Source organism: Antechinus flavipes, chromosome 6 (genome assembly GCF_016432865.1).
Source record: "Antechinus flavipes isolate AdamAnt ecotype Samford, QLD, Australia chromosome 6, AdamAnt_v2, whole genome shotgun sequence".
Lineage (NCBI taxonomy): Eukaryota > Metazoa > Chordata > Mammalia > Dasyuromorphia > Dasyuridae > Antechinus > Antechinus flavipes.
This window is the reverse complement of record NC_067403.1, coordinates 209809421-209823510: the sequence shown is the minus strand read 5'-3', so window position 1 is coordinate 209823510 and position 14090 is coordinate 209809421. Positions and strand designations below refer to the sequence as shown.

The window sequence follows — 14090 nt, the reverse complement described above, 5'->3', positions numbered from 1 at the left end:
TATACTTATAAATGGCAGTATCTTCTGATACCTTATAGTGTAGCTACAATTTACACATTTTTTTGGTTTTACTAACTTATAAATCTAAAGGACTAGTAAATTTCTAGTTAAGTTTTATGTATTGCTTAATACCAGTCTCTCTATTGACTAGAGACTTTGATATTTTGCTTCTTTATTGTACAAGGTCCACCCACCCTGTAGGTCATCTAGCAATTGCTTGAAGAATTGAATAGTGTAAGACTCTACTGTCTTTTGAAATGCCCCATTCATTTTGTGGCTCTACTTCTTAAGAAGCAAGATTTTCCATACCTCAAGCTTAGATTTACCTCTTTGCAACTTGTTCTGATTTTGCTCTTTAGGACCCTGCAGAACATGCCTACTTAATTCCTCTTCCATGTGTTGACCTTCAGGTGCTTAAAGAGCACCATTATGCTTCCCTTCCTATCTCCTCCAAGTATCTTCTTCTCCAGGCCTTACATCTTCATTCCTCTCAACCAGGCTCCCTATGGCATGGTCTTGAGGCCCTTCATCATCCTGATTGCCCTCCTCTGGATGCTCTTTAGTTTGATAATGTTCTCCTTAAATGTGATGTCAGCATCCAATATAATACTCAAGTATGGTTTGAGCAGGGCTAAGGACAGAGAGACAGAGAGACCTCTCGGCTCCTGAGTATTACAGGTTGTCATCAGTCTTGAGAGGCAGCTCAATGTAGTGGATGGAGAGTCAGTCTTGAATTTCTAGACAAGTTCTTTGGGATTTATGAAGCCCCAGCTTCTCATCTCTGCCACCTAAACTGTTAGCAATCCCTTATAGTGTGATGGCGCCTGCAAGATAGAGCTTGATAAAAACATTGGACAGCACAGGGCTAGGGATGATCTCTACCTCTTCACTAGAGATCCCTTTCCAAGTTGACAGCAAACAATGAATAAATGATTCTTCTTCCACTTTGTCCAGTCATTCAACTGATTTTGAGTTCACTTAATTGAGCTATTGTCCAGACCAGTGGTTCTCAAACTTTTGTTCTTAGTATCTTCATGTTGTTAAAAAACTATCGAGGATCTGTTCAAAGAGTTTTTGTTCACATGGATTATATTTATAGCTATTTACTATATTAGAAATAAAAAATGATTTTGAATTTGTAGACCCTCTGAAAGGGTTTCAGAGACCCCAGCAAATCTTTGGACTACACTTTGAGGACCACTGATCTAGACCATGTCCTCTCAGAACAATTTTGAGAGATATTTTTAACTACTTTGCTTAACCCTAGGCAAACTATTAACATTCTCTAGAAACCATTCTAGTAACACTGTCAAAATATGACAAGAGCTCAATCTGTCATGACCTGTCTTTTTTTTTTAAGTTTTATTGATGCCTTTTGTTTTAACATCATAGACTTAATTCCCTGATCTAGTGAGAAGTGTTTATCTTGCCCCCCCACCCAAAAAAAAAAAAAGCATTCCACAAACCAGCCAGTACATCAGCAATGTCTGACTATGACCATAACATTTTGCTCTCATTTCCCCCCACTTCTCCAATAAAAGAATCAATGTAGGTTTCTCAACTCTTCTCTAGGGCCCAGTTGGGTCATTTTAATTATACCATATTCATTTTCACTTTATGGTTCTGTTATTGACAGTATTGCAGTCATGGAGTGTTTCATTTTCCTGGTCCTGAGACTTCTTTCTGCATCAGTTTATATAATTTTTCTGGTTCTGTTTTTGCACTTCAGTTTCTTTGGCCATTCCATGGTTACCTTATGGTTTTCCCACATGTTCATTAATGAATTCATTTTTGAAAACACTCCTTTAATCTAGATACTAACTTTTTGTGAGAGGCATTGTGGTGTGGTGGATGAAAAATCGGCCTTAGAGATAGGAGAACCTGATTTGAAATCCTACCTCTGCCACTTAGTGGTTGTGTGATCCTTGAGAAACTTATTTAATTCCTCATTGTTCTAAACAACTCTTTATATGACGGTCAGTTACAGAAAAGCTGAAAACTTGAATTGGTGGGGGAGTTTTCTCATTGGGAGAGTGAGGGACTATTCATCACCTTCATTGGTAATTTCTTCATCTGAACATGGAGGGATGATATCAGTGCAATTGAAGATCCCATCTTTTTCCTATGAACCATTACTTCATGCTTTTTTTCAATTGCTTTGGAACCAATTTGAATCCTTACCATTTTTTTCTTTTTGTTTTGGTGGAAGGATCTGGGCAGGCTGCCTAATTATTCATGAGCCAGTTAACATCTAAGTTTTGTAGTTGGGCTTTTATACTTAATTATCTCTTTTTTCCATTGGATAACAATTCTTCCTTAGAATATGTTTTTGTCTATATGCCAGGGTCTTTCTCCTCTCATCTTCACTTTTTTTTTTTTTCTGGTCAGTGTCTTTTGGCTTCTTTGATGGTCACTTCCAAGAAGTGTGGCAGGATCCTGACTCAGGAAACAGCCCTCTCTAAGATAATTCAATTCAGTACAGATAGATCTTGGTCAGAAACTTGTATGTAGTACAGAAAGATCTGTATTAGAAGAAAAGAATGAGGAAAGGAACATTTTGCTTTAGGCAAATTTTGGGGAAGAAAAGAATGGAAACATTTATAGCATAGCATTTTATTCCATCAAGATTGTTTTTCATTAGTCTGGTTGAAAGAAAAATGTAATTTATACTAAGCATTTTCTCAGCCTGATAGTTAGTCATTATAAATGTGTGTGTGTGTGTGTGTGTGTGTGTGTGTGTGTGTGTGTGTGTGTGTGTTTTAGGGTGGAAGTCTATACTTCTGAGCTCACAGGAAACTCCTGATATGAAAATTCCCTTCACCAGTGTAAATCTACAACTTATTTCTAATTTCATTTTTAAGCACCTCCAATATGATAGGGGCACTCTGTTAAGTGCCTTACAAATAACTTATTTGATCAGAGAATTTCCTGGGTTACTGAGAGGTTACTCAGTTACTCTATGACAGAATGACGATTTAAAACTTAGGTCTTTTGCCTCCAAAGGTGACCTTTTCTCCATCTTACCACCATGCTGGGCATGCTCTACTTGACAATAAAAATAAAAGAAGAATTTGTAAAGTCTTGGATCACTTATTTCTTGGTAATTGAATAAGATCAATGGGCTCTTGTGGCAGAGAGAGAGCGTGAGCCTACCCACCAGTCACGTCTGGGAATTGAGTCTCAGCTGTGACATTTGCTTGTTTGACCAGGAGTAGGGAGTAGGTCAGAGTTAAGTCTTTTAATTTCTCTGTGCCTTAGTTTCCTCATCTTTATAGAGAAAGAGTTGGACTAGATTGAGAAAGGTCTCTTAATGAAAAACAATTTTTAAAAATTTTGTCAACATGGTTGAAGAAAAAATTCCAAAAGTTCTGATGATCAACTAACTTTTTACTCTTTAGTCTCTGGACTTCAGTTTCCTTTTCTGTGGCATAGTGGAGAAAGGGCTAGATGTGGAGTCAGGAAAGCTTTCATTCATTCAGCCTGGGCCAGCTGCTTAACCTCATTGGTAAAATTGCAAGATATTGTGGGGGTCGAATGAGATGATTAACACAAGTGCTATAAAAACCTTTGCTGTTGTTATCAGAACACGAAGGGTTTGGGTGAGAGCGGCTTCCTTTTTGGGAGTTCAGTGACTGTTAGCACATTTATAACTTGCTTCCTTGCCCCCTCTCCCTCTCCCGTGTCCTTGAGCAAGGTGCTTCTGCAGAACTTCCATTTCTTCATGTATAAATGGGGGAGATGTCTGTGGCTCCTGAAGGTTTCTGTCTACAGTCAGTTTTTGTGATTCTGAGTCAAAGATGGCTCCACGGTGTCTGCCTAAGAGCCTGGGAGGATGGCAGTACCATTCCTTTAGGGTAAACTAAAAAAAGAACGGTTTCTTTTTAAAAATTGTTTCATGGTATTAGCATGTTAAAACAACAGATGCTGGAAAGTCCGTTGCCCTCCTTGGTTGGGCTTTTGGGGCCTACTTGTTAGCCACATATTGTTCTCCTATACATCTTGAGGCTTGATCACTTATTCCCCTCCTACCTTCCTACTGTTGAGATGTTTTTCTAATAGAGTCAACATGAAGGTTCTTTCATTGTCTGAAACTGCTGCCCCTGACGTGGTTCGTGGGGAGGCGAAGAGCCTGGCCACTTTCAGAACAGGGACCTAGATTTGTTTTGCTAATGGGGTGGCAGGGATCTGTGCCGAAGGGCCTAAAGAGAATGCAAGAAGTATTTCTTCGTTCTTCAGCAGCTTTTAGGGGAATTCCATCCACCTGAGGTGACTGGCGCACTGCTTCTAACCCCAAATCCTTCCCCTTGATTCTCCCCCAGCATCTCCTCATCTCAGCCCTGTCCCCCAATCCCTGATCCCTCCAAGTAATGCAGTGAATGGTTCTGGGGCTGATCTTGTGGAATTCACAGAAAGATTCTGACAGGTGTGAGCTGCGAGGCGATGGCCTCATCTTTTGTGAAATGGTGCTATTGTGCTTTGATATCCTGGAAGGATTTGCTCTAATTTATGTAGAGGGTCTGATTCCTCCGGAAATTGGTGAATAACTTGTGAATAAAAATAAATGAATAATTCATCTCAGTACCCAGCTCCTCCTGGCACAAAAGAGAGGGAGAGAAAAGGGGGACTGGAGTATTGATTCAGTCCCATTGTGCACCAAACACTGCTGTACCTGAGAGGTCTTTGGGGTTGGCTGAGAAGTCTCAGCCCTGCTCTTGGGGATCCCAAACCGGACGGGGGGTAGCACACAAATACAGCACCATCAACTTACTGGCTCCTGGCCCCTTGGGCCTCCGAGGCCCTCTGCTCTGACCCTTGATTTGGTAGCAGGAGGCTTTGAGGTCCAGGTTGGGAAAGGTGCTGAGCAGCAGGGGCCCCAGGGGAGGGAAGGCCCCATGAGGGCCTTGAAGTGGGCCCTGGGCCCTGGAGGGCCAGAGCTGGGCAGCGTGGCTGGCGGCTGGCGAAGGGCCACGGAGCCGGTAGGAGGAACGGAGGCTGGCTCTTGGGTGGTGGTTGCAAGAAATGCTGATAGTAAGGTTTCCACAAGATGCTGTGGTTTCAAGATGGAGGACGATCAAAGCACCACTGACCAGTGAGTTTTCTGAAGAAGGAACTAGCCTGAGCGCAAAGTTCTGGATAAAAAGGGGCCAGGCCAGAGACTGGCCGCGTCAGGGACCAGGAGAAGGACCTTCATTGCCCTTACTAGGCTCATTGCATGTCATCTGACCCACCCTGAGGCGGGAGAGATGGTCAGGGAGGGGAACCGTGTCTAGAAGCAGCATGTAAGAGGAGGGTGAGGAAGAAGATAACGGGAGAGCAAGGGCCTGCAGGGAGAAGGAGGAAGCCTGGCCTTCAGTGGAAAGGCTTGTGGAGTTTTGCTCCCACTTCTGCAGGGACCCATTAAAAGTTTAAACTGCTTCCCTCCTCCCAGTCTGTTCCTTCACTGCGCCCTTCTTGGGCTTCAGAATTGTGTTCCAGAGAGCCTTGAACACCAGGCGGAGGATTTGGCTCCAGTAGGCTGGACCCTTAAGCCCAGCCTGCCCTGACTGAGGGTGGGGGGCGGCCGGGCTGGGAGCCCCCTGTCCCCACGGGGGGGGGAGGGGGGCGTGCCGATTTGTGTCGGACTTGCCTCTCCTCACAGATGGAGTGGGTGATGATTTCAGGCCTCTGCGGCTCTCTGAATCACCGGATGCTCTGCGGGAGGGAGGAGAGCTCACTTCTGACACAAAAGGGACATTTTTAACCCTAGTGAGCCTTCCTGCCCTCGCCGGAGTCCCGGGATGGGGACGTGCTGCCCTCCTCAGGCCGCAGCTCGAACTGATGCAGGCTGGGAGGCCCGTCCTGATTTTCCTCCTGTGCCCCTGCAGAAGTACATCCAGGAAGCCAGGAACATGGGCAGCACGATCCGGCAGCCCAAGCTGTCCAACCTCTCGCCCTCTGTGATCGCCCAGACCAACTGGAAGTTTGTGGAGGGCTTGCTGAAGGAGTGCCGCAATAAGGTACGGTCCGGCCGGGGGCACGCGTGTGCATGGTGGGCTGCCCGCCAGGTTTGCAGAGAAAATGAAATTTGCAGCGGCGCGATTCAGTTTGGGCAACATCTATTAATCCCCACTGTATGCCGTGCCTTGTGCAGCATGAACAAGGCACGACTCCCCAGCCTCAAGAGTCTGGGTTTTCTGGTCGGGTCTGGTTTGATCATGATTATAATTCACTGATTCAATTCAATGAGCTGAGCATCTGTAAGAAATACCTGCTCCAGGCTAGGTGCAGCCCAGGTACTCAGGATACAAAGATAAATAGGAAGTCGTCTCTGCCCCGACGGATTCTGGGGAGGAGATACGGTACCAGTGTATTTTATGGACAGGTAAGTGCATCCAAGGCTGTGTGAGGAGGAGGAAGGGGTTGATCGCTCAGGTGAGGAGGAACACGCTCTCTTGGCATCTGAATTGAGCTGAAAGGGAAATACATGAGGAGAAGAGTGAAGAGGGCTGGGCTCCCAGTATGGGGAAAGACCCCTGGGCCAGGTGGGATGCTTATTTTAGGGTGCAGCTGTGGTCACTTTGACTAGAACACGAATGGGAAATAAGCATGGCACTCAAGGCCAACCGGGGTTAGATCGTGGGGGACTTTTAAGGGCCAAGGGGAGATCACAATCCCGATGACTTTTCATCTTGGGCCATTCTTATCCTGCCTTTACAGACATTTTCCAAACAAGGCTCTATCCAAAATGCAGGAGCCTTTTTTCTATTCTTTCCCTAGCTTGGGATGACCAGTGTAAGGATTCAATCTGTCCTTCCAGTATCTTTCATTTTCATTACATGATCTTCTCTCCTCATTCATTCTTCCATCCAAGAGGCTTCAGTTCAACTCTGCTTTTCCAGGCATTAACAGGCTCTTATTAAGTCTTTGTTCTTTTGATTTACACATAGTGTCCCTCCCCCTCCAGTTCTGAAACTAGAAGCATGATGCCTGTTTATGCTCATTTAATAGCCAGCTCCTTGTCTTTAACAGCTTTGGTCCTGCCCAGTTAGAATTTTGGACACAAAAAGATGCTCACAGTACGGCGTTTTGGGGCTTGTTGATAAAATTTGCCTAAAATACTGTATTGCTAGAAATTATATTTCCATGCCAGGGTTATGTCTCTGTCTTTAGGACTTGAAATTAGAACCATTTGAAAGTTTTTGATTCACACAAATTCATTTTAAGAATAGCTTGTTTATATTTACCCTATAAAATGAGGATGATGATGAAGACAAACAAAATCTATCCAAGTTGTGAGCAATGCACAATTGAAAGAATCTTGGCTTGCAATTACCTTGGTGACATCCTGGGGTGGCTCTTGGACAGGCTGATTCCTTCCTTGGGCCTCAGGTTCCTTATCTCTCTGATGAAGGTTCTTTCTGTCCTTAACATTTACCCCTCTTAGACTCAGAATGGAAGGATTTAGCTCAGTTATGTCCACTTGGCAGTGAAACGCTTCTTTGGCTGATAGAGCAAATTCTCTGCCTTGGAGGGTCTGAGTCCTCAGGGGAGAAGGTCTCAGGCAGTGAGAGCAGAGCTAAACTTCACAGAAGTTTAGAGATGTCCCAGGGAATTCTGTTCCTGGGCACAAGGGCGAACCTGGTCATCTTTAATTTCTTCCAGTTTTGAAACACCCTGGATTTCTATGATTTTAGCTTTCTTTAACCCTAAGAGGGAGTTTGTAGATGTAGAATATTAGAGATTGGTAGTGGGGGGATGTGGGAACTGGAGACATCATCTAATCCAGTTTTACAGAGGAAGGCACTGGGACCTAGAGATACTGGGCCAGTCATTTGCCCATGGTCACTCAGCCAGTTAGTGCTTGAAGCAACTCTAGAATCCAGTTCTCTCAACACCTGACCCAGAGTCAATTTGAATACATCATTGGGTGGAGATTAGCCGACAACCTTTCTTCTCAGGCTTTTGGGGAGCTCATTACATAGAACGTGTGCTTGCATGACACAGATGTTGTTTGTTTGCCCAAGTGCTTCCCTTCCCAGATGCTAAAGGGCCATTTCTGTGCACTGTCACGTCAGCTGGTTTGTTGAATCGGATGTTCTCACTTTTGTCACTTGCCTTCTAGACCAAGAGGATGCTAGTGGAAAAGATGGGCCGAGAGGCTGTGGAGCTGGGCCATGGAGAAGTCAACATCACCGGTGTGGAGGAGAACACCTTGATTGCTAGCCTTTGTGACCTCCTAGAAAGGATCTGGAGCCACGGGCTGCAGGTCAAACAGGTAAAGGTCACTTTCTGTCCTGTGTGTCAGTCAAAGGGACTGAGAACTACAGAGTGCTTTGTGAGTGGGAAAGGTTGGGTGGTCAGGGAGGCTTCCTAAAGGAAGTGGTGGTTGATTTGGGCTTTAAAAGGAAAAGTAGGATTTTCCTGAGGGGCAGCTTGAGGCAGTGGATAAAGGGGCAATCTGAATGACTTCAGTTTAAGTCCCTTCTCTATCACATTATGGCTGTATGACTGCTGGCAAATAACTTGGCCTTCCATAGCTTATGCTCTGCTGACACCATCTCTGAAAACTGGGAGTCACCTCCATGTCCCTGCCAGAAATAGGAAAAAAAATGGGAAAGCTGTTCTTATCATTGGTGACACACCACTTGGTTTGCCCAGTAATTTCTCATTCTCACTTGACCTCAGTGCATTTCTGGGAGATGACTAACAGAAATGTCATTCCCTTTTAAAAATGGGAAAAATGAGGCTGGGTTCTGGAGGCCCCCCACGGGGTCACATCGCCTAGAATTTTGTCAGAGGACCTGGCTGGCCCAGCATTGGGCAGCAAAGTTTGAGTCTCTGCACAAGCTCGTCACCTCTCGTGGCCTGGGGGCAATGCCCAGGACCGAACTAAACAGGTGGTTTGCTTTGAGCTGGATTAGGATTAGGGTGGAAGCAGACATTCAGTCTTTTAAGTGCGTACGTCTTGGCGCAGAATCTCATTTTCTTACCTCGCAGCCTCTAGAAAGTCTAGTGAAGTCTTCCTGTGGCTAGTATGTTAAGTGGGATTACTCTATGACTAGGTAGGAATTTCAGAGCTCTTGGGCTACCGGATTTATCTCCCCAAGCTGTGTTTTGGATTAGCTGAGGTGATTTATCGGGCCCCTCCCAGCTCACATTTCTTCTCTTTTGAGCCCGTGATTAAGCATGAGATAAGCCTTCCAGCTGCATCCTGGGAGGGAGCCCAGCCTCCACTCCCTGCATAGTTGAGCAGTCACACTCCATGGCTGCCAGAAAGAATCCTGGGTCTGTGGAGAATCGCCAGGGGTGGAAACACCCTAGGAAGGAGGGAGAGAAAGAGGGAGGGTGAGAGGGAGGGAAGGAGGGAAAGACAGAGAGAGACAGAGAGACCGAGAGAATGAGACACATGCATACACACACGTGTATGAGCACACATATATGTACACATACACGTGTGTGAGTGCCCTCACACTGCACCCCGCCGATCCCCTGGGAGACAGACTGGGATGGCTCACTCCCAGCTCCATCTCCTTTACCAGACTCCACGTTTCCCACCCATCCCAGGGGACCCCAGGAAAGGCCTGCGTAAGCCCCTCTGCTTGCTGGCCCGTTCCCAGTCACAGGGTTTTTAGAACTGGAAGGGCTTCCAGTCCGACCCTGCCCCAAAGGAGCCCCCACAGTATCGTGGCCGCCCCCTCCGTTTGGAAGGGCTTCCCTGGGCTCCGAGGGGAGAATGGGTGCACAGGCACACTAAGGCCAGGGCAGGAGCCTTTCCTTTGCCAGAATTAGGATTTTCTGCATTCAGGTTTCCACTCAATTCCAAAGAAGCCTCTGGTTCTGCTCTTGCTCTTTGTAGTTTGGAAAGTAAGTGCTTGTCTCCACTCTTCCGTCTTTCAGGGAAAGTCTGCCTTGTGGTCTCACCTGTTGCATTATCAGGAGAATCGGCAGAGGAAGCTGACGGCCGGAAGCCTGAGTACCTCAGGTGAGAGGATTTCTTCTCCTTGCGAAGAGTCTGCTGTTCACTAAGAACTTGAGGGTGGCTCAGACCCTCACCTCCCTGGGCCTCAGCCCTCCCCCACTTCAGTCCTATCATCACTTCCCTGAGTCATGGACAGAAACACAAGGAAAGCCGGGCCCTCGAGGGCCCTTCCAGGTCCAGACTCTGATCCCAGGGAGTCCGAGTAGGGATGTCTCCTTTGTCAGGGCCTAGCCTGGTGCTTCATAAGCGTTGATTCATTGGATTGAACCCCTTACATAAAAGACTCCAAATCAGCTGGACATCTGCGAAATGTGTTCTGAATCATAGGATACATTCACTAGCACTGTCTGTTTGTGTTTTCTATAATTATGGGATAACCCTAATAATATTGGGAGAGACAGAGAGAGACGGTATTAGTAGGCTGGTAGCTTATTGATCTAATAAATATCAGTTGGCTAGTAATAACAGCAATGATTATTGTTGAACGTTAATAAGAGGAAGGGTAATAGTAGCCAAGGCCAACTTTCTCCCTTTGCTTTAAAGTTACAAAACATTTCTGTCTGTTCTGTGGTCCTCACAACAGCCTTGTGAGGTATGGGGAGCAAGTTTTGTTATCTTAATAGTAAAATCTGGCTTTAATCTTACTGAGGGGAAAATGTGACTCTTAGAGGGGTAGAAGAAATTGGTAGGCTCACCTGGGGAGTGAAGAGAAAGTAAGGAGGAGATCCTGCCTGGCCCTGACTTCATGGAGGAGCAGGGCCCAGAGCCTGGCCTGGGAGTCTGGAAAGCCAAGCTCAAATCTGCCCTCAGACACTCACCAGCTCTGTGGTCCTGCCAAGTCACTTGATATGTTTTAGTCTCAGTTTCCTCCTGTGTAAAATGGGGATGTTGCCATCACCCCCAGTCTCTCAGGGGTATTGTGAGGATTAAAGTACCACCACCACTGCTGCTGCTGCTGTTATTATCACTATTAATGGAGGGTAGGGGAGATACTTTATGTCCATAAGAACATGAGAGAACACAAGGGGACAAAAGATTTATCAAACTCTAAGAGAGTTTGAGGATGGAGAGGAATTTGCCAGGGAGACAGGGGATAAGGGGAGATTTCTTGGAGAAGGTGACCCCTGAGTCGGACCCTGAAGGTGGAGAGAGATGGCGGGAGGTGGGAGGGAGAGTTTCTTGGGGCGAGGAGTTGCCCATGCAAGTGCTTCCCAGGTGGGTAGAAAGTAGAATGAGATCAGGGACTGTGGATGAGCTGAGTCCTGGAAGGATGGACAGAGAAAGGGAGATGAGAAGGACAGGTAGGGCGGAGGGGACTTGGATGCTGAGGGATTTAGTCGTGCTGCACCCAAGGAGGGGAGACGGGGAGTCTGCCCATCGGGAAGAGGCAGGAGCCGGGCAGGTGCTGTGGAGGAAGGGGCCGTAAAACACTCAGCTGCGTTTGCAGAGTAGATGGACAGGACGCACACGGCGAGCAGCGATGCGCTCTTCAGAACTCCTTGGGCTTCTTGCTTTTAGGGATACTGCTGGACTCAGAGCGGAGGAAGAGTGACGCCAGCTCGGCCATGCCGCCCCTGAGGATCTCTCTCATCCAGGACATGAGGTCTGTCTGCATTCCCAAAGGGCCGGGCGCGCAGGACTTAGCGTTCTGTCCACCGCCAGGTGTCTGATGGGCCCAGTCACCTCTTCTTTTCATGAGGCTTTTGTAGGGTTCTACAGGTGTTTGGGAGGTTTTGTTTTGAAAATTTCTTCAATTGTGCCATAAGAGAGCAGGCTCCCCCGAGACTCGGTTTTTAGGAGCAACTTTGAGCCGCTGAAGCAGGGGCCACTTGTGGCAGCATCTCATAACCTGCGGCCCCAGAGGAGCTTGGGAGAGGGGGAGGCAGTCTCACCTGGGCACTGCTGGTGGCTGCCCCCACCTGCCCTCGGGCGGCCGCTGAATCGGGTCCCCATCCTTTCCAGGCACATCCAGAACATCGGGGAGATCAAAACGGACGTTGGCAAAGCCAGGGCCTGGGTCCGGCTGAGCATGGAGAAGAAGTTACTTTCCCGGCACCTGAAGCAGCTGCTCTCAGATCACGAGCTCACCAAGTAAGCACCTGTGTGTCCCCTCATGGAGGGAAGGCAGAAGATGGATGCACTTGGAAGGCCGGGATTGAGCTCTTCTTCAGGGGCCCAGCAGATTCTCCTGTTGCATTGCCCTTGGGGTTTTACAGGGTTCTCTCCTTTCCTTTCATATCCCACTCACAATGAATTCTGCCCCAGAATTCTTTTTTTTTTTTTTTGCTTTGTCCATCTCTTTGTCCAAGCAGAGATTCAGATGTGTGTATTATTGGCCTAATTTCCACAGGAATACTCTGTAAATCACTAGATTGATGAATTAAAATCAGTTCTTTTTGGGTAGGTCTTTATAATCTAGGTGAAAATTCAGTTCACCAAGTTCATATTTATAAGGAATTTGGGGTATATGGCAGGGAACATCCCATTCTTGGGAAATGAATTGTTGGAAAGGTTTTTAATTCTTGAATTTTTTTGGGGGGTAGAGCATAAAGACTCTGGAACTCTGAAAGGCATAGTTAAAAATAGTTCTACATCATACTTACCTAGTGACGGTCCAGTCTTTGCTTGGTGACCTCCAATGAGAGGGAACCCCCCACCTCGGCTCCCAGGAATCCCCCTTGTGGCTTGTGGCTGTGACCAGACCCCAGCTTGTGGCTGTCTATGGCTATTCAGAAGTATTGCCTTAGAACAAACTCAAATTTGACTTTTTTACAATTTCTACTATTACTACTTTTTTTTTTTTTGGTTACCTGGGACCTACCAGAACAAACCTAATCCCTCTTCCATGATAAAGTCCTCAAAGAAGGCAAAGGTCATGGAGGAAAATTTGAAGGTGGCCTAGGCTGTTGAGGGTGAGGAGTATGGAGTCTGCTGCATGATGGTTGGTGGAAGGAACTAGGGGTCTCTTCCCAGCTCAGAAAGTGGGGCCAGATCTGAGAAGGTGAAATTGAATACAGAGAAATGTGAAGTCTTCCGCTTGAGCTCAAAACCCACCAACTTCCTCAGTTAGAAGGTGGTGGAGACGCTACTTGACAACGTCTCATCGGAAAAAGGACGGAGGGCTTTTAGCGCCCAGAAGGGCAGGACCAGTCAGCAGTGGGGGACTGGTGGCGTCTTCAGCTGTCGCAAGAGACCCAGTCTCCAGGGCCAGGGAGACAGTGGCCCTGGCTGTTCCTCCTTGGTTAGGTCCCCTGGGACACGGTCCGGTTCTGGGGATCACATTATCCTTCGGCGTGACCGGACCTCGGGCTCCTTGAGGCTCACGGGTGGTCTTTCCTTGGCAGGAAGCTGTACAAGCGCTATGCTTTCCTGCGCTGCGATGACGAGAAGGAGCAGTTCCTCTACCACCTCCTCTCCTTCAACGCTGTGGACTACTTCTGCTTCACCAACGTCTTCACGACAATCAGTGAGCAGCCCCCCGCCCCCGGCTCTGTGGGGGCCACTCTCTCGGCCGCTGTTCCCTCTTTTCCTGTGGCCTTTCAGTGATTTTGTGTTGATGCATTGAGGCTGTGTGTGGGGAGACGTGACTGGGCACGTGTAGGTGGGCGTTGCAGTGCCCGTGTGTGTGCCCGTGTTAGTGCGTGTGCTTGTGTGAGCATGTGTGTGCGTGTATGTGTACGTGTGTTGTGAGGTGCGTGTGTAACACACACGCGTTTGCCATTTCTGGGTGGGAGGGAACAGCTGTTTGATCCTGAAGCTGGTCGGCTTGACCTCGGCCCAGGGTGGGAACATCGCCCTCTGGGTCAGCACGTGGCCAGAGTGGCCCGAGTTGTTTCACAGAGTAGTTCAGGTCACTATCCCTATTAGTACCTGCCTGGGGGCCTTAAAGCCTCGGGACAGAGCAGATGGCAAGGCAGGAAGACCAGACCCTTTAAAAGCATGGGCAGGACCCTCCCCTTCTGCAAGAAAGTGTGCTGTGGTCCTGGCTTCTCAAGGAAGGCTTGGGCAGAAGGGGAATGATTGCTCCCCAATGGGATGTTGTGCAGGAGGCAGGGGAGACGAGCTCTACTCGGTTCTTGTTCTGTAAAAGGAACGGGATGTTCTGAGGATGAAATGAGATGATGGGAGAATA

The 14090-nt window shown here is 47.3% G+C and overlaps 1 protein-coding gene across 2 annotated transcripts in view; it reads left to right on the top strand.

Moving 5' to 3' along the window:
* DENND5A (DENN domain containing 5A) overlaps window positions 1-14090 on the top strand; it is an 89688-nt gene that overhangs the window by 66314 nt on the left and 9284 nt on the right. For both annotated transcript variants that reach the window (XM_051966545.1, XM_051966544.1), the window contains 6 exons: window positions 5865-5996; window positions 8102-8254; window positions 9877-9961; window positions 11477-11561; window positions 11921-12049; window positions 13303-13424. In XM_051966545.1, coding sequence (XP_051822505.1) covers window positions 5865-5996; window positions 8102-8254; window positions 9877-9961; window positions 11477-11561; window positions 11921-12049; window positions 13303-13424 — 706 coding nt within the window. The remainder of the gene's footprint in view (window positions 1-5864; window positions 5997-8101; window positions 8255-9876; window positions 9962-11476; window positions 11562-11920; window positions 12050-13302; window positions 13425-14090) is intronic.